The sequence below is a fragment of the Larus michahellis genome, chromosome 7, assembly GCF_964199755.1.
Source record: "Larus michahellis chromosome 7, bLarMic1.1, whole genome shotgun sequence".
NCBI classification, from domain to species: domain Eukaryota; kingdom Metazoa; phylum Chordata; class Aves; order Charadriiformes; family Laridae; genus Larus; species Larus michahellis.
This window is the reverse complement of record NC_133902.1, coordinates 20,269,981-20,289,749: the sequence shown is the minus strand read 5'-3', so window position 1 is coordinate 20,289,749 and position 19,769 is coordinate 20,269,981. Positions and strand designations below refer to the sequence as shown.

The following is a 19,769-nucleotide window of genomic DNA, read 5'->3' as shown; positions in this document are numbered from 1 at the left end:
CAAGCTCAGCCACCCACAGCTGACAGAGGACAGGGCCCTGACAAATGAAGAGGCGAGTGTGCGGATAAAGAGAGTAATGGTATGCAGGGAAAATAATTGACCATGCAAGGTTGATAATTAGTAATAGAAAAACGCCACCAATTTTGACAATCCTTATCACCACCTATCGTGTCTATGGTTTTAAACACAGCTTATAAAAAGCTGTTGGGAGCAATATTCACAAAGCGTACTGTAAATGTTAAATTTCATCTGAATATGAAAGCTGTAGCCTGGTTTGGATCCTCTAGCAGTTTAAGCAACCACTGCTGCTGGATTCTGCTTCCCCACTAACCTGCCTTCCAGAAGCCAGGTTGCTTTCTAAGGTTTAGTCTACGGATGAATCCTTCTGGTCCTTTTCCAGATTGTAAAAAATACAGACGGTTTTGAGTCTTTAATGTGTCAGCAAGTATACCAATATGTGTGTTTTGTCCTCTCCCCTCCAGGGCTGGAAATGAGAGAAAAGTAAAAAAGATTCCTCTGTTCTGCTGCTTTTACTAGCAGTTCTTATCTCCACTCAGATCAGGGCCAGCAGGACTGAGGGAGGTTACTTGTCACCTCAGGAGGTTTCAGAAGGGAGAGGCTAATAACGTAACCAGGGCAGAAGGGCAAACTCTGCTGCTGAAGGGGACAAACTGGGTGTTACATGATGAAGGCACTGTCCTGTTGTCCTATGTGGAGCGCAAGCTTCCACAGTCCTCAGGAGCTTGCAGGTAGCCCAAACTGATCCTGTCTTTTCTGGTTCTTTAAAATGCGTATTACAAAACCTGTCAGTTCTCACAGAAACAGGGCTTTGTTTGCGTGGCGGGGTTTTTTTGAAAAACGAAGATAAATACAGAGCATTACTTTCTTACTAAGAACTGGATGGGACGCCCACTCGATGAACAGGGTTGTGTCACTTTTCTGGTTCCAATGAGCACTCAACCAGGCCCTGCTATGCATTTCAAGGTTTAGATCCAGTTTGGTTTTGAAGGCAAGATAAGAATATCTTTAAAACTTTCTTTTAGCATGTTTGCTTGCAGTTATGTCAGATGATGGTTATTGTCTTGTTTTTAGAAGTGAGTATGCAAATGAGAGTATGGCAGCATATGGAGGAGGATGGATGAATTTTATGTAGAAATATTAAAACCATATTTACAACAGGATGCTGTTGCAAGCTGCCATAATACACTAAAGGATTTGTAATGCTTCATAAACTGTGCTTTTGCTTATTAATAAATACTAATTTAGCTTGTTTCCTCAATGCATTTTTTTACATCCACTGTTGACTTAGAAGGTACTCTATCATGTACATGACAATCCTCTGATAATGGTTTAGCAAATTCGTAAGGTGAAGCACACTGATACTCTTCAGAGAGATGGCACTTCTCAGGAAAAGCCCGCCGAGAAGATTTGGGAACTTCTAATTTATTACTATAATGCTTTGTATAGATCTGTAATTGCTTCAATAATATATGCAAAATTCTAGCATTTGGTGCTAAATGCCACTAATTTGTGAATGAAAGCACAGGAACACACACAGGAAGAAAACAAAGTTGTATCTCAGCTGAAAGCTAAGCTCAGCTGTCTACAGCCTAAAGGATTACACTTTTCACCCAGTGTGTACTAAGCAAGTAATGACTAGCCCTGAAAATTGCCAGATCCCCGCTGAATTTCTTTTACATTGCTCTCAGGGCAGGAGTGAATGAGAATAAAGCCCTGGGTGCTTCTCTGCTGGATCAAAACAAAACCGCTAGTTGATTTTTTTAGCGTACATGTTTCCATAACTGCAACAGTTCAGAAAGTCTAACTCATTTTCTTTCAAGCCACAGTATTACAGAACTTATGCTGCAAATAAGTCGTCCTTAACCTTTGAAAATGGACACACAAGATGTGGGTTCAACATATCAGGTTTGAGAATGTTCCGCAACAGTCATATGGGAATGATAACTGCATTTTCCTCTTTCCTTTACCTACTTGGATTGTACGGGACACGGGAATGAATGTCGTTTTCCCATCTCTCTAGTCCAAAGCCAACGCAGAACTTCCAGTGGGCACTGGAGCAGGTGTACCACACACGCTGAGTACCTACTTGTGCAAAGCCCCAGCCACAAAGAACAGTTCTAGTAACACCTGGTAGCACTTACATCAGGCCATCACTGCATTTCGTCAGCAGCGAAAGAAGAGCATTTAGAATGCGATTTTGAAGCACAACACCTACCACTCTCAAACGATACCTGAACAATGAGAAAGTTTGAGGTTCAGCCAGGGAAAGATTAATTTTTGCTGGTTCATTATAATCCATTTGCCTACAATATCAAAACACCTACAGTCGTCCACACCATAAGATACCGCCTCCTAGTCCTACCTGGCAGATTTTAAAAGGAGCCTATCCGACTTCCTAGATATCTGTCTCTTCAATCACTTGGGTACCTTTGAAAATCCACCTCTCTGTGCATGTTCTAGTTCTAGGCTTCTTTAGGCCTGGGTTTGCTTCCCCTGAAAACATTAGCAAAACTTGTCTCTGCAACCCAGTGGGATGAGCTGCATGTTTTTTGAGATCAGTGTTGGGTTCTGAAGCTGCTTACACTATGATTATAAATAATGACTACAAACAAGACAAATTTGTCTAAAGGCCTGTATGTTCATATGATTTTTTTTTTAAGGAAAAAGTTAGCCTTTTCGTTTTAACTTAAGCACACATAGTCGCATGCATCTGAGGTAATATACTTTGGAAACCACTTTCCTTCCATCTCCACTAAGCAGCATGGCCAGTGAAAATGCTGAGTTGAAATCAAGCCTGTCAGTAATAGGGGACACCTTTCACGGAGAAGCTAAATTGCGTTCCTGACTTTCAAACACTAAGCACACAGAGCAGTAACAAAAGCCATGCTCAAATGTAATGATAAATACTTCTAAAAATTCCCTATCACCTCTAAAAGTTAATTTTAGAAAAGCAAAAGATAAAAATCACAGAGATTAGCATATTAATGGTTCCCAATCTGCATTTACAAATCTCATAAATCTGTTAATGGGTAATATTAAGTAGATAAGTGATGTTAATATAATGTGAAAAATATTAAATGCTAAAATTTGCAGTCTAAATCCGGGAGTGTGCATGCAATACATTAAAAGGGACAAAATTGTGAATTTCATGGATTAAAGCATTAAGAATTTGCAGTGTGACTGCTAGGAAGAAGAAAAATGAGAAGTCTCACACATACAAAGCAATCAGTGTCTTTAGGTCCAGAGCAGCCTCCAGCACATTCCCGGTGGCAGCAGTCGCTGACGTAGGGCCCATAGCACCGTCCATCGCACTGCTCTGCACACACCGTCTTCGTCACTAGGAGGAGGCAGGAAAATCAGCATGTGAGAAGCAGAACTAAGGAGAGAGCTCTTCAACCGCACACTGAGGAAAACAACAAATCGAAGCGCATACCGAAAAAAACCCTCAAGTTTTAAGGTAACTGCCTTAATGGTACTGGCCACTTACATCCTCCACAGAATACCTTCACAATACTCTCTTTAGGAACATATACGTTGCTCAAGGACTGTGGAGGAAGAATTTTTAAAGCATTTTCTCTCACCCTTGGAAATTCAGGTGGAATATTATTTTCAAATTATTAGGTTTTTTAAACAGCTGATGGAAGGATATGAAAAAAACTCCCACAAAATAACACAAGATCCCACCAGTTCTGTGGAGTTCTCCCCCATGAAGAGCAGCAACACTGAGTAAATGTGTGAAATTCAGACCGAGGCCAGCAATCTCCGAGCCAAATGCTGTTCTTGATGGCAACCAATGTGACAAATAGGCAATGAGATAACAGAACACAACCAGCACATTGGAACACATCTGGAAACGTCACTTACCTTTTCTAAGTAACACAATCCAGCCTTCATTCCCAGGGAAACTATATTGTCCCAACTGGAACGCACAGTGGTTTAACTGGTACCATAATACTGTACCTCAGGGCTTAGTCTGGCGCAAAGAACGGTCAACAAGTGCAGCATTTTCCTCCCCTCACTTGGCTATAGCCACTATCTTTATTTTATGGCAAAAGAGATTAATATTATGTGCAGGAGTATACCAATCACTGCCTACAGAATGCCAGGAAGCTGTGCTGTCACCTGTCTTTTGATAAAAGCAGGGATGTTACATTTCTGTAATTAACCCTTACCATTTATTTTGTTAAAAGCATTTAATTACTTCTCTATGGAAAACACTTTCCAAGAAGCCAGAGAATGCAAAATTCCATCCAACTTTCTGCTCGATTCTACTTATCGCTAAACTCCTTTGTAAGTACTTTGCGATCCAAATTCTCCCCGCTAGTTCTGGAAATACTTAAGGTAATGCCAAAGCTTCTTGACATACACAATATTTATTTAGGACATAAAAATGTAAGTAACCAAAGAGAAGTCATCATTCATAATCAGCAGAATAAAGCAACGCATTTTTAGAGTAATTCCGTCTTGCTGATACCAGAGGCAAACCCCCAGACAGAAAACACTTTCGTGCCTTACGCAATCTGATTTAAGAAATAAGGGAAATTTCTATAAATGCACTTGCTGTCAACATTGCTAGGGAAACAGATTCCAAGGATTTGTTTATTTAAGTAACGGTATTGATAAACATTAGGACAGAGATAGGAAACAGTAGCATATGCTAAGCAAAACACACCCGTCACAGCATGCTGCCATCACACCATGAGCTGACAGGGACAGAGTCTCATCTCATGAAATGAACAAAGACCTCATTTACTCAGTGACTGCATGTTGTTTTCTGCCATTTCAGAAATTGGTCCGCGGTGCCTTATTTGCGCTAGAACGGGCACTATCTGCTTCAACCTCAAAGGGAGGTGAAGCCCAGATCTCTCCTGACTTGATGGAGGATCCCATTTGCCAGAGGTTCCCCTCTGCCATCAGCGGAGAGGCACAGAAGCAGAAGACATTCTTTCACTCCATCCCACAGCCCAAATCCTCTGTCTTCACCTGTGTCACTCCTCAGAGAAGGAAGGGGCACCATCCAAACTCCCTTGTCTCCCTTTTACGCAGCAACCGCTCAGGACCGTGCTTACCCCACTGTTTAACATGACCTCTCCTCTCCCACCGCCTTCTGCAGCCGGGCAAGAAGCCCCGAGGCCCAGCACCCCACCATTCCTCATGGCGGCAGCGCAGGGGCAATAAAATGGCTGCCCCCGCACTGAGCACGCCCTTTGCCCCCTTCTAGAAGGTTCCTCAGCATCCGGGGTTCCCCTCACCAGCACCACCCCACTTGCCACGGCCTGAAGAGTTACAGTACACCAGCACTCTATATCCTTTTTTTTTTTAAGTTGCACTAGAGGCAGAGAGCCAAGGAGCCAAACTTCAGGCGGATACAATCAGGAAAAGAGAAGAGGCCATGATAGCACACCATGGCTGCTCAACGGCAGAATGCAGTATAAAAGGATTGCTTGCTGTGCTCCACAGCAATTTAATGTTTTGCTTAAATCTGGGAAGTTTTGATAAAAGCTCCTCTGTGCAGACAATTAGTAAGATCCACCTAATTAACTCAATTACAATTTTTTTACCTCAGTGCCGGCTGCTGTTGGGAGCAGGTCAAGCTGTCCATCACCACTACACAACCATTGCTTCCCCGTGGAGGAGGTTTGCTGGCAGACTTCTATAAGGGCAAAGAGGCCAAGCCCCAGCAGCGTGTCCCTTACCATCTCCTGCAAGAGGTACTGGGGATCCGCCACCGCTGCCTCCCCAAAACCGAGCCCTGAGGAGGTGAATCCCCCGCCTCGAGGGGAGGAGGGACCTGCCGCTCCGGTCCCTGCTGCCCGTCACCACAAACACACTGACCACCCCGGGCATATTTAGAAGAGGCACGTCTGTCTTGTCAGCTCACAAGCTATTACTTTTAGCCAGCCAAGATCTGTATTTGCAGGATTACACACTTGTTTCAAGCTGAGCTGCAGATAACAGCACTTCCCTGGGCTGCGTAGTTTAAACAGCGGTGGGGAACGAGCTCCAACAACAACAATGGATTTAAGCAATTTACTGACATCTTTTCAGCAGTTTTCACACTATTAGGCTAGGACTAAATCATCTAAACCATTCGCCCTCCTCTAGAGCCCCGCAGTAAGGCCTGTGCAATGTATAAAGTTACAGATATTGACATTTTTTAAAAAAAAATTCTAACTTTTTAAGAGACTACCACACTTTATTGCAGAGTACGTTGGCCTTTTAAAAAAAAACAAGAGCACTCCCCGCACCAGAGCTGTCCTGGAGGGATATGGCCCCCTTTTCAGCACAATACTTAAACAGAATGCCTTCAAAAAGCATACTCTGCTTATGATTAGGCACCCCTTAACGAAGGCCTCTCCCATGCTGTTCAGGATAGGGAACGTTTTGAGTTTTCCTGAAGACTAGTAAGTTATAAAGTGGTTTGCAAAATTCACAATTACAGCAAAGGTTTGTCACTGTTCTTCCCTAAACCTGTATTTTGCTGGGAAAGCAAACCATGACAACAGAAATGCCAACATTTAATTCTAGGTAAAGGCCACAACAGACTATATTTATGTTTTGGTTCATTGCATGTGTATTTGGATCAGAACTGCTCCTGAGGGTCCAGCTCTGAGGAGCACCTGCCAGCTATCTTCAGTGGCACCACACACCAAGACGGAAAAGAGCTTAATGGGCTCTGGATGTTTTTAAGGACTCATATTCGTAACACTTTACAATGAAGGGTTTTCCCCAAAGCAAAAGAAACACGAGGCAATACTACGTATTGTTTGAAGTCTCAAAACAATCTGATTGTTCAGATTCCAATAAACTTAACTCAACAGTTAGCTTCCTGCAATCATTACCACGGGGTAACACTACAGAAAATGTACATAGCTGCACTGGTTTAAAAAAGATAGCAAGCTTTTTCCCCAAAAGCTTTCCTCCAAATGCAATCAATTGATTCTATAGCCGTGACCTAAGATCCGTCCGAAAGAGCGAAATGTAAAGATAAATATTATCCAAAATATCAAACTGTGTATTCAGGCAGGTGAATGTTGGTGGGTGGCTCCTAGAGGGGACACACGGACAGGGGTGATCACAGCCCTCACATCACATCCTTCTTGCAGCCCAGACACACACGTGAGATCCAGGAGTTCTGAGCTGGGACCTGAGAGGAATTTTAGGTGCCAGATAATCATTTCTTCACCCAACATAACAGTGAAGAGACCCTTCACTAATCACAGTTGAGGCCCCAAGTTTCAAACCAGACTTTGGAGGGTCAGTGCAATTACTCGTCCTGACGCCTGCTGAGCCTTTGTGGGATCACAAAAATTGGCTGCACAAAACAGTCACAGCCGGGGCCAAGACAGCAAAGGACAGTGGCAAACACCAAGGCCCTGAAAAAACATACCATGTGTTGGGACGGGTTTCTGTGAGTGCAAACACCGACTGTCAGTCTCTACTAGTATTTCACTGTGATACAGCAATAAGCTGTGTTTGGGATGGGGTGGAATGGGCACTTCATTCATATACGTGTGCAATTAATCAGTCGCTCTTATTGTTTCCCTTAATCTTTAATTATGTCAGGCTGCTATAAAACTATGACTGAAAAAATAGGAAGTAACTGAAATCAATGAAAAAAGTCTTACGAACATGCAAAGTTATTAGAGAAATACAAGGATTTTAATTAAAGATGCTGGCTCCGAGCAAAAATGCTGGGTTACCCTGATTGATCTAAGCTGCTGGTTCAGCTCTTTCTGTCTCCCCCGACCAGACTCCCGCTTGCCTTCTGCGGCTCTAACTGGGTACTTCCTGCGTCGGCACCTTCTTTCTCTCAGCAGCATCAGCTGCACAAAGACTGTATAAATACAATCATGCTCAGGCCAAACTCCTGTACACATACACAGCCATGGAGCATTTCACATTTGCTGAATTATATGGTTTGGGTTTGATTTAAAGGCGATTTGCCTTTTTTGCATTCCCTTAGTTGGGCCTGTATTTTAATTTAGATTTTTTCTTTTGTTTCAATTGCATTCCTCTAGGACAAAGTGCATAATCTGTCATTTTAATAAAATAATGTATGCAATTTGTAAAAGTTTCAATTTTTTTTCATACAAAAAGTAAAAAAAAACAACCCCGAACTCTTAACAGACATCAACAGCAAAAATAGTAACATAGATTTTAACCACAGATTTTCAAATTTGATTCGTAACTTCCAAAAGTGTTTGTTCTTGAGTTCTTTTACAATTGGTTACATTCTATCTAGTGGGTGGCCAATACTCTTTGAAAAATAGATTCTTTTTTAAAGTATTTCCACATTAGCCTCTCCTGACACGGGAACAAAGAACACAGTCTAGCCTTTAAATGTTTGATATTAATATTTACTAATAATTTAATTGTAAAAGAAAAATGGATTGTTAACTGCATAAAACAGTACCCTGCAATTACATCTTCTCTACCTCCAACAGAACAGCTTATTTTAAATTTCCTATTAATTGTCTTCTTAAATACGTAAATTTTCTTGTCACATTCAGAGCGACATTAGGACAAAGTTAGATGCAGGTGGTGTTGCAGACAGAGTTAGAAGTACAGAAAAACATTGCTAGAAGGCAACATAAGAAGCAGCTAGGTAGATGATATTCATGCAAAAAACAAAAGGATTTTGATTTTTTTCTGTATGTAATTTGAAATGAAAGACACAGATTAAGATCTTTCATTTTTAATCCTTTTCCAGGAAAATAATTTAAATCTTATCTTGGGAGGGGGGCTCATTAGAATTTTTTGCTTCAGTGACTCAAGAAAAAAAAAAGAAATTATTAAAATGCAGACATACCTCTGAGTTGTTTCTAGGAACAAAATTGTTTGACACTGGGATGTAGTACTGCACACGTTTGAGCGACGTGCATCCCCAAGGTGACGAAGTTAAGGTATACGCTGTGTTTGTGATACCATTCATTCTATCTCTGCCTTCTTTCTAGGAATAACATTTATGAGCTTGAAAGCCAGGCATGTTTTTTAAAGTCAGAAATGAAGGCAGCAAAAGCATACCACCACTTGCATTTTTATTTTTCGAGTCCCTACTTGTATTCTTATTCTTTGCTTCAAACAGTTTGCAGAAAAACACATTTCGAGAAAGTGCAATGAAGAAATGCCCATTGCCAGACTAATATTCATTTTTTTCCTTAAAACCTGCTGTTTACCCAAGGTGCGGGAGGCAAAGAAGTAGTACATGAAACTACTGTCCTCGACAATCAGAGGCTGCACAGTATGCTTGAAGGTAAAAGGCCACAGAGTAGCTATTTCAAATTAGAAATGTGCGATCTGTGTATCTCCCTGGAACTTAGATGGCATATGTCTTTCCATAGTTTATTATTTTAAATCCACAGTTGTGCCTTAGCCTGTCCCCACTGTTTGGATTTGAGAGGGCAGTCACTGTGAAGAGAGAGATAGCTGTCACTCCTGGAGCAAACCTACCGTGCAGCCCCGCTAAGCTTCTGGCTTCACAACACTGCAGATAAGTTTTTCTCTCTCTGGTATTACTACATTAATCCACCAAATCAGTTCACTTATCGGAGAGCAGTGCTTTGTAGAGGCGGAGGCTGCGGAAGCTGATCCTGCCACGTGGCCTTCTGCAGCCACACGGAGTCCAGCTGGACTTTCCCACCGTACACGAGGCTGGAGCCTCTGCTTGCGGGCACAAAGGCCTGAGGCAGGATCGTACCATCCTTACAGAATGTAACTGCCAAGGCTTTACAGTATTCTTGCATAAGCTAACCACATAAGGCCTGAATAAGTCTACTCAAGTTTGGATGAATTACCCAGCTTCTTACAGAGTTACTAGTTTTAACAGACAAACAGGCTCTCATCAGGGACAGAGAAAGAACCAGCATTAATCGATTCCAACCTAACCACGATATAGAAAAATTTGGTCAGCTTGGGTTTAAGTCCCTTTCCATTATCTACTTCAGCACGTAACCCTGATGTAAGGAGGATTTCGGAGCACTGACTTCTTTGGGGCTTTCATAAAGACTGCTAGCAAAGGAAGAAGATATACTAGCTCAATTCAGATAAAGAAGAATCTGCTTAGCATCACTGTACCTGCTTCATTACGCAGTTACTCCTACAACCTGTCCTAAAGTGTTTTTAATTACACCCGCACATAAAGCTCAATATGAAACAGTAATATAAGGACACATTAACTGCAGCAGAGCTGTAACTGTCACCAGCTTTGCCAGCAGCATCGGCTGATGCTCCTGAACGGAAAGCAGCACCTGGAGGGTGGCAGAGCCTCTGCAGGCACGCAGCAGCGGCGTGTGTGCCCCTCGCTTTCCCACGGACAGGAGGCCAGCTTGGATTTCCTGCTCGTGCTCACTCGTAAAACGTTCATGTCAAGCTGTCTGCTATTTCTAATTTCCTCTTATCTCTTGCTCTGAGCAGTCAAAAAAAAAAAAAAAGTCATGGTTGCACTGTTCCTAATATTTCCAACAAAAAAGGCAGATGACATTGGGCTATTGTCAGTTCAGACAGTTAGTCGGTGTACTTGCTTGATAGTGGTTAATTTGTCACAATCCCTTCCTCCTATCTACAACTCAGCCGAGGAACCAAGCGCAAGCTAGGGCAGTGCTCTCTTGGGGACATACCAGCAACCACTTCATTTCCTAGGAAGAGTGACTCCGGTAAATGCAACCAATTTCCACGCTCCTAAATTTCAAAGAAAGGATATGTAAAGGATAGCTCTATTCCCGTAAGGGGGGGAAAAGAAAAAACTTGTAGGAAAAGACAGCTCTCATTTTCCCCTCTTTTGTATTTGCTAATATTGTGACTGCACTTCTAGCTCTTTAGTGCCTATCTGAAGGAGCTGAAAGCACACAAGGAAAAACCTCTCTCAATATAGTTCTTTTTTATTCATTTTAATGTTCTCTAAATTCAAGAGGACAGACAGACAGACACTGAACAACGCTTCACTTACTACTTCACAAAAACCCTATTATTCTCTCTTTCAGCACAACTCAAATACATTCTGAAGTTATTATAAAGAGAACAATTCTGCAAGATAACTAATATTCCCAGGCTCCCACTGAAATTAACAGAGTGTTTTGGCATTAGGAACTTTGCAGCGTCAGGCCGTCATTAAAGATCTCCAAATCTGCCTTGTAGTTTTTTTCTATTCCTGCAGCATTCATTTCCCTGTATTCCAAAATAACCATCAATATTCTCAGGAGTCGTGCTCCATGTTGCCGCCAAGAAGTGAAAAGAAAATTCAAGTTAGCTTAAGCATTTTTAGAAAGCACAAGGGAAGAAAGAAAAACATAAATTCACAAGGGTGGAAAAAAAAGCAGATCATCTGTTGGTAAAAAAATATGGACAAAAATTTCAAATATTTTACAATTATATTAAACCCAGAATTTATCGTATCCCTTCAAAATTAAAAAAAAAAAAAAAGTAGGATCTCTGTTACATCATTTTTCAGCCCTTTGTTTCTCAGAATCTTGCATACTTACAGGTCTGGCAGTGATTCTCTGTGGGTCCCCAGCATCGGCCTGTGCAAGACTTGTGACATCGACCACCTGCAGGACAGACAGAAAGAGAAAAAGATTGGAAAGGTGGCTTCCTCTCATTTCCTCAACATCCAACAACTGCTGAAGAGGAGCATCCATCTTGTCTTTGGAGAGTTTTTATGCTTTACCAAGGTTGAAACAGTGCCTGTAAAAAGGGCCCAGATAAATAGCCAGAATTGGTGTCAAACATACATAAAATATGGCTACTTTTAAAAGTGCTTTATACCCTAAATACCACTCTGCTACATATAACAATTGGGACATTTTAAAACACCAAAAAAGATGAACAAATCTGGAAGACTGAGGAACGATTTCATCACCCAGTGCTACTACTGTCGCTCTCTACATCCTACGTGTGACCCACTCATTCCTCCACGGAAGAAGAGATGGCTGTGCTAGAGAGGATCTCTATCTATCTATCTGTCTCTGTCTGTCTATCTCATGTTCAATTCCCTCTGAACAATTGGGCGATACACTCAATGCCTGTGATTAAAAGCCACCCCTCTCCCCCAAAAGCTTGCAGAGCCTTCATGTCCAATATCACGGTAAAGGAAATGTGCCCTGTGCAACCACTTAACCCCAGTGACAACTAAGCTCACAGGACATTTCCTTTTCTGGCGGTTGGTTCTCCAGTTGCCTGCCGTTGGGTTCCTGAAGGAACGACTTGTTCCTTCAGAACCTACAGGTGATGTTCTACACGGTCCTTCTGTTGACCACGGACCTAAACCGCTGACAGGTTTAGTCCCTCAAGAAAAGGAACTGTAGGTGCTTTCATTGTGAAATACAGATGGAAGAGGAAGAGTTAGCAATGGTACCTTTTGTAAACTGCCTAGTAATTAGTGACTGAAACCTGCTTGGACTGAAGAGGGACCTGAGTTCACCCTGACCACTGTGCAAGGAAATGGAAAGCAGGCAGAAGAACTGGCACCTTCTCCTCTGGATGTATCTTATGTTATTCAAGAAAACACTCAGACAGTCCCACACCAGTCCTGACCGCGAGTGAATGGAGACCTCATTCTGCAGCTCCCACCCAGGCGTGGGCAGAACTCAGTCACGCTCCTGCTCACGGAGCTTCTCCCTCCTGAATGCCGAACACTCCCCGAGCACCCATGGGGAGCCTGCCTTACCGCACCTGGAGCCCTGCTGCTCAAACCCTGGTGTGGCAGTGCCTGAGGGGGAGGCAGCCAAGCCCTCTGCACCCAGGCGGACGTGAAGGGATGAGCTGAGAAACCCAAAAGAAGCACCGTTAAAGACTATGCACAGTTCTTATCGCTGCTTTTTGGACCACAGGAACCTAACCACATTTCTGATCAAACTTTTATTCATCACTGAGTACTGCTGAGATTCTATTAGGCAGATTTCCCCTCTGAACCCGATCCAGAAGGTTACCTTTGGATCCTGCCTTAACAGCAGCTGCTGTTAACACTGCTCCGTTACACTAAATCAAATCCTTCCCATGCGCCCTGATGGGAGATAGCATTGGAGAAAATGCAAAATGTCTCTCGGCAAAGGTTGGATCACCCCAAAAGAAAACACTGCTCCTCTGCTAGCAGCGTGCTTATACCTTAGAGACGTTATACACTTGAGCAACCCACTGTGATAGTTGTGTAAAGTTGGACTTTCTGTCACTACCTTTGCAAAGCTCACGTTCTTCCCTCAGCGCTCGCACAGCATTCATGGCGCTATTGATGATGTTATGTGGTAATTACCCCACTGCATGCCAACTACCTTGTTAAAACTACCAGCTCCTTGCTGCATTCATGTTCATTTAAAGCAATTATACTCGGGAAGCATTGTTGCTGACATCACCAGCACATAATTTGCTGTCACATTCTGCCATCTGTTTATTTAGATCACAAATGTACTATAACTACATAATGCAAACTCATTCTGGCTGACAGGGAGGGGACTCCATCTGGCATGAATAATGCAACTTTAATCAGTAATAACGATTATTATGACTATTAAGAGACTACTGGAACCCTGTGCAGAAAGCAAATACATCCATATTGATTTATAAGAAGGTGATTTAAAAAGAAGGTGAGGTAAGCAGCAGATTAAAGGAAGAATTTTAACAGAGGAGACTCAGTAAGATACTGTTTGTTGGCTTTGGTGTTTCACCCAACCAAATAAAAATGATCCCTGGGAAGCGGGTTTTATAAACTGGCTATCCCTGACCACCAGAAGAGGGAAGGAAAAGAGCAGGGCCCTGCATGCACGCTCAATAACCTTTTCACCACTTGCTTTGCTTGGGCCTCAGCAGAGCAGGAGCTTCCCTGCTGAGGGCGGCTAGGGAGGAACACAACCCATGGACAACAGAGCCTCCTCTTGCAATGCTCTATTTTATGCCCAATCCTTCCTTGCGGTCAAATCTCATGCCTGTCTAGCTTAAGGGGTCTGGAGTTGAGGGAGAAAGCCAGAAGTCCTGCAGCTGGCTGCAGTTTAAAGCACTGCACGGATCACTTGTAACCACACATACCTCATGCAGAACACGGCACCAGCTTGGCCATTTCTTCCCCTTTCTGTCCCTGGATTCTGTCTCCTTCCAAAACATACTGTATGCACTGGGCTTTCCACTGCCGTACTTGCAGTGAGGTAACACAAAAGAAACTTCAAGCACCCCTCCAAGTGATCTCTAACTGGAGAGGCCGCCCACGCTTCTGCAAAAGCTACACTTAAAATAAAACCCTTCATATTTGAAACTCCTAGGTGCTGAGCTGACCCTCAGTACACAAACAAAAACGTATTCAGCCAACTCTACCCCTCCTGGAAATAAATGCAATCCAGCATCTTCAAAAATAATTTTAAAAACTTCTTTAACTTGCACGCCTGCTTCCTGGTACGTGACTTTGTTTGGCAGTGTCAGATGATCATTTGCATTTAAATAGAGATATTTAACAATATAGCAAGCAAAGGCTGCCAGTTTTCTTTTTTCTCTTTGGGAACTCAAAGTATCTGCTTCATTGTTTTCACTTTTCTCAGCTGCACAGACACAACAAGGAGCTGAGCTTGTAGGCAGCACACCTCTGAATTGCATCCTTATGTGTCCTTTTGAAGGTCAAATATACTGAGAAAAACAAAAACCAAACTCCCTCCAAATAGTGTGTCTATATTTGTTTGTTTGTTTAAAAAGAAAAATAACTTCCTTTGCTCTCAGTATGAACTGGTCCAAATTCTGCCCTCACCTAACTCAGTATTTCGGCAGTTTCTCCCCACTGTAATAAGGACAGATTGCTACCCATTAAAGAACAGCTCTGTGAATCTAACACAAAAATAGTCCCACGGAAGTCAACATAAGTAGCCAGGAGCATAAGGAGCATTCATGTGAGGAACAGGGCTCACGATTAGATGTGTATGTCAGACTTAAATGCTAATAAATCTATTGGCCCTAAGATTGATGAGGTCCTTGAAATAATTATACTACTTCTCACAGATCCCTCTGTATATATTTCTTAGGACTTTTAGAATGTAGCGAGCCAACAGAGAAAAAGTGAGAAAAAATTGAGAAAAAATTATCAATCAATTCTTGGCATAGAATAAATTATTCCCGTTTTCCCTTTGGTCTCTAAAATATTCTAAAACCCTCCAATATACAGCAGTAAGGGCTAAAAGAAACAACTAATGAAGAAACGGCAAACCAAGAAACCACAGAAGCGTTCTTCCTTTTGTTTTGATGCAGCAAAGAGTAGAGAGGTAGAACTCCTTCCTAGGATTTCCTCCACTGGTTCTTGACATCAAAAGATGCTGAGTGTCCTAAAGTCCTGGTGGCAACTGGGGGGGCCTAGGAGCACTCAGCTGCAGGGAAACAGCCCATCTGCAACAACTCATCAGATATGCTCCTATTACAATCATACAGGGATTCAAGAAGTAGCGGGAACTGGTGTAAAAAAGGAGAAATAATTCTGCAGGGCTCTGCCTTGTAAGCACTACCTAGCCCGTTCACTTAATTCTTGCACACTAGTGAAGGCACATAAGAAAAAAGGTTTGTTTTTGTTTTTCTTTTCTAAATGAGATATGGTGAGGAAGAACCTGGAAAAGTCTTCTCCTTGTTACAGGGGTCACGCTAGAGTACATTTCTGCTCCTGAATAGTCGAATTGTTTTGCATACACAATGACGTTTTATTCAATAGATTGCAGAGGTGGAGGGAAGGAGTTAAAAGCAGGCTTACGTAATTTTTACAGGGTTTGTTATGAAATTGAAGTTTAGAAAGGGCAGATTCCCACTGGAACATGAAAATTAATTTTGCTTTGGCAAATTCCACGTAGAAAACCAATGACTCGTCTCCTGGGCTCATCTTCCCTTAGCCAATACTACTGCAACAGATCCTCATTATGGGCTCCAGTGCAGAGTATCATTGCGGTAACTTCCAGGGTAGAGTTATTGTGGGCGATGCTTCTGCTCGCCCAGCCAGGGGAAGTCACCAGCAGAAAATGTTTGCTCACTAGCACAAGGTTACTTCATCCTTGTGCTTTCCTGAGAATTGAGAAGGGCTTTCCTTTGGCTCCAGACTGACTTTATTATTTCAGGAACAGTAAAACCACAAAGGATTAAGTTACTGACAAGACAAGAAAAATGAAGTCCTCCTCTTAGTTCTAAGCTCAGTGTAGTACAGAGAAGAAACGCGGCTTCTCCCCATCAGCTATGCCAGCTGCCTCAAGCAGACCTCTCTCAGTAGGAGAAGGAAAGCAGAAAGAAGAGAAGATATAGTCTCACTTTGCACAAAGCTTGCGTTTACAGATGGTTTCTACCAAGTTAATAAATCATTAATAAATGTTAGTATATCTGCAACACACTGATACTGAAGTGTGAATAAACACAGGCAAAATAAAGTGGCTTTGATGGTTACAAGCCATGGTTATAAGCAGCCTCTTTACTTATCTAACAGTCTGAAATAATTGATTAACTATCAAAACAACTATAAATCATTTATTAGCTTCTGTAAGCTACTTATAAACTCATCCTTCACTCATCCTTCACCTAAAAAATTCACTTCTGCAAAAACACTACAGATGCCATATAGATGTTTCTAGGCATAACTAGCCCTAAGGTCCAAGGAGTTGCAGGTATACTCCGCAGCCTCTTCTTGCCATTGCTTAGAACAGACAGAAGGTTTAAATACACTTGGCACGTTGTTTTTCTAGGCAGCTGAAGCTCCTTAGATTTATGTATTAAGAGATAACAAAATCAAAATATAATTCAAACACTGCAGCACAGCATTAACGAGAATTAAAGATACTATTGTTGTTATGGATTGTTCTGCCTTTATCAGGCTGTAATGCTTTCCGTGTCCTTGTCTGACTATTCCTATTGTCACACGTTCATTCATTCACACTCCTTTGTTAAATAAAAATCATTTTGCGTTTCCTACCAGCCCCGTGCTAGCCTTCAGATCTCTTCTATTGATTTGAAAGTTAATTACCTAACAGAGACTCACACTTTTCAGGAGTTCCTTTCTTCATGGCAGGAGAGACACATGTCGCAAGAGAAAGTAAAACTTTCTGTAAAAGAAGAAAGTCTTATAGAAATATCTAGTGCTCATTTTCTCTTCCTTTCCGTGGAAGTGTTATGGGATACAATAATCCAAGGGTCAATTCCTCTGCTGCTATCAAACTATGTTGCTTTCACTGATGTCAGATGAGTTCACTTTGGGATGTATCACCAAACAGTTTTCCAACATGGCATTAGTCACAATAAAAAGCAGGCTTTTCTTTAACAAGCTGTAACTGCACTGATATTGTTACTTTTATTGTGGTAAATAGCAGCACTTCAGCTGACCTTTCTGTCTCGTATCTGTATTGTTGCTCCTACCCCAAATTCTCCATGCCCAATAGAGAGCACAAATATTAACGGGATCCCTTTACAGTGGAAACTCGCACAGTGTTCATCAATGAGGAATACGTACACTGTGGAAAAGCACAGCGCCTTCTGGGGATGCTACCATCATCCCTAAGTCAAAGTTTTCTAGCGCCCAGCCCCTAACTGCCACGTGTGTGTGCATCCAGCACGCGGGCTCCACTGGGGCTCAATCATGATGAAAGCAAACTCCCTCTAAAGATCGCTTCCAACGGGGACTTCCAGCTCTGCCATTCAACGCCTCTATCTTCCCCTCATCTTCCTCAGTAGATAAGAAGAGACATGCACACAAATGGAGAGGGACTCAGGAACAGGCAGCTGAAAAGAAACTGGCACGGGAAATAGGTCTGGGAAATAAAAACAATCCAAGAGATACGCCCTGAAAGACAGGCAGAGGGAGAGGTATGGGGACAGTGTGAGGGAACAGAGATAAAACTGAACCAGCACTGAAGAAAACAAAAACTGAATACCAAAGGGGGACGCATTTTCTTGAGTAATGTGTGATGGAGACAACCCTCGCATGCGCACAGGGACTAGGGATCTGTTGAGAACTGCAAAATTACAGTTTCGCTAGATACGCTGGTGGCACACAGTTTTGGTTTTGAGAGAGATTGGCCACCAGAGGTAAAGGAATAAATGGAAAGTCAAGAAGAATATGTCAGCAGCACCGAATGGGCTCAGGCTGGTGGATTCATATCTATCGCTGACAGCTCGGAGCTGATAGGAAGGCTCACTGTAGCGTTATTTCAGCTGCTACAGAAAAATGTCTTCAGGCCACAGTAACAACTACAGAAAGGGACCTGAGGGGGGTAATGAAGACACTGGTTATTTTTCTCTGCCTGGAACAGACAGCACTGGTAAGGCCGTATGACTCGATACATTAATTGGGGGTTTAGTCATCCACAAAAATAAAAACCTTCACATATGACATAGTCTAAAACTTTAAACTGATTAAGCAATTAGGACCTATTAATTATCACTGCTTATAGCTGTTAGCACAGAGCAATGTAAGTGAATTCCCCCCACTGTGGTGGTGAATTAGTTCCAATCAGCATCAAATGCCTTTCTGCACACACACACGGGGATCCTGAGCAAATGGGGAGACGCAGCTGGAAGGCCAAAAGGATAGGTCAAGTCCTACCTGCTGCTTGGCAGGCTCATCAGGAACAACAAGCCCCCAGGAATCTTTCCTTGTAATCATTATTCTTAAAAAAATATATTCACCTCCAGTAAGCCATAGATAACTGTCCATCCTCGCACACTGGCAGCAGGACTCTGCTCCTGAGCAGCAGAGCACTTGGTCTCTGTCTAACGGGGGGTTACACGGGACTAGAAATGAAACACCCCCAAAGCACACAGACCAACAACCCCAAACCCCATCAAAACACAGGGGGACCTCTAGTTTTCCCTTTCCTTTGTGTGAAAGGAGAGGGCAATATTCCACCACCTGTAGACATTAACACTCACCTAGGATGTGGGGTTACGCATTCCACTTTCTCCTTTGCTTCCTGTGATGAAGACTCTCGCCTCCCAGGACAGCAACCCAAGAAAGAGCCTACAGGCTGTTCTCTGGAAGGGGAGAGCACAGCGCAGGCAGCCATCCCTGATGACGACAGCTCTCCCGACGACACAGGAGCTCACCAGCCCTGAAGGGAGAGAGCTGGACACAGCTTCTCGCCCCACAGCTAGTGGTTATGACCACTGGAGAAGGGATACATTTAAGGATCAGTCCATGCCCCTACAGCTATTTCTGTATCTTACCCAATGATTACTTAATACTCAGTATTTAAACAGAAGGGGTAGAAAAGACCTCAGCTCAGACGAACCTGGGGCAGTTTCCACTGGGAGGTGGGAGACAGTAGGTACAGATCTGAATGCCTTCAAGCAAGCTAGGAAACTGAACCCTGCTCCCCGCATCCTGGGCAACTCCTAAGCTCCTAATATATTTCGTAAAAGGGGAGAGAAGTCCTTACTGAGGAAATCTGAGTGTGAGCAGAAGACAGGTCTGTGAGGGGAAGGCAGCAGGCAAGTAGGCACTGCAGATTCCCAGCAGACAAAAAAGCAAACATCTTCTATGCCTTTTATATTCATTTCAACATTTCCCCTTGTTTTCCTCCTCGTAGGTACTATTTTAATGGGTTCTCTCCTCTGCATGGGGGTGTCCTGAAGAAGATGGATCTCATATCTAAGAAGCAGCCCTTGCGATGCCTAACGCTGTGACACCCACACCCTTCCTTGCTCCGGGACACTGCCCGTTAGCTCTCAGTGAGAAATGTCAGCACTGTTAGAGGAGATTTTCAAAGGAGTTGCACAGAAAACTCAAAGACACACAGAAAAGTGCCAAAGCTGGGGATGTT

The 19,769-nt window shown here is 42.8% G+C and overlaps 1 protein-coding gene across 13 annotated transcripts in view; it reads right to left on the bottom strand.

Moving 5' to 3' along the window:
• ERBB4 (erb-b2 receptor tyrosine kinase 4) overlaps nucleotides 1–19,769 on the bottom strand; it is a 630,732-nt gene that overhangs the window by 179,876 nt on the left and 431,087 nt on the right. For all 13 annotated transcript variants that reach the window (XR_012588529.1, XR_012588530.1, XR_012588533.1 and 10 more), the window contains exons 5-6: nucleotides 11,502–11,567; nucleotides 3,240–3,358 (exon numbers count right to left, since the gene is read on the bottom strand). Coding sequence is in view for 7 of the 13 variants with exons in the window: in XM_074596229.1 (XP_074452330.1) it covers nucleotides 3,240–3,358; nucleotides 11,502–11,567 (185 nt within the window). In the remaining 6 variants the exon portion in view is untranslated. The remainder of the gene's footprint in view (nucleotides 1–3,239; nucleotides 3,359–11,501; nucleotides 11,568–19,769) is intronic.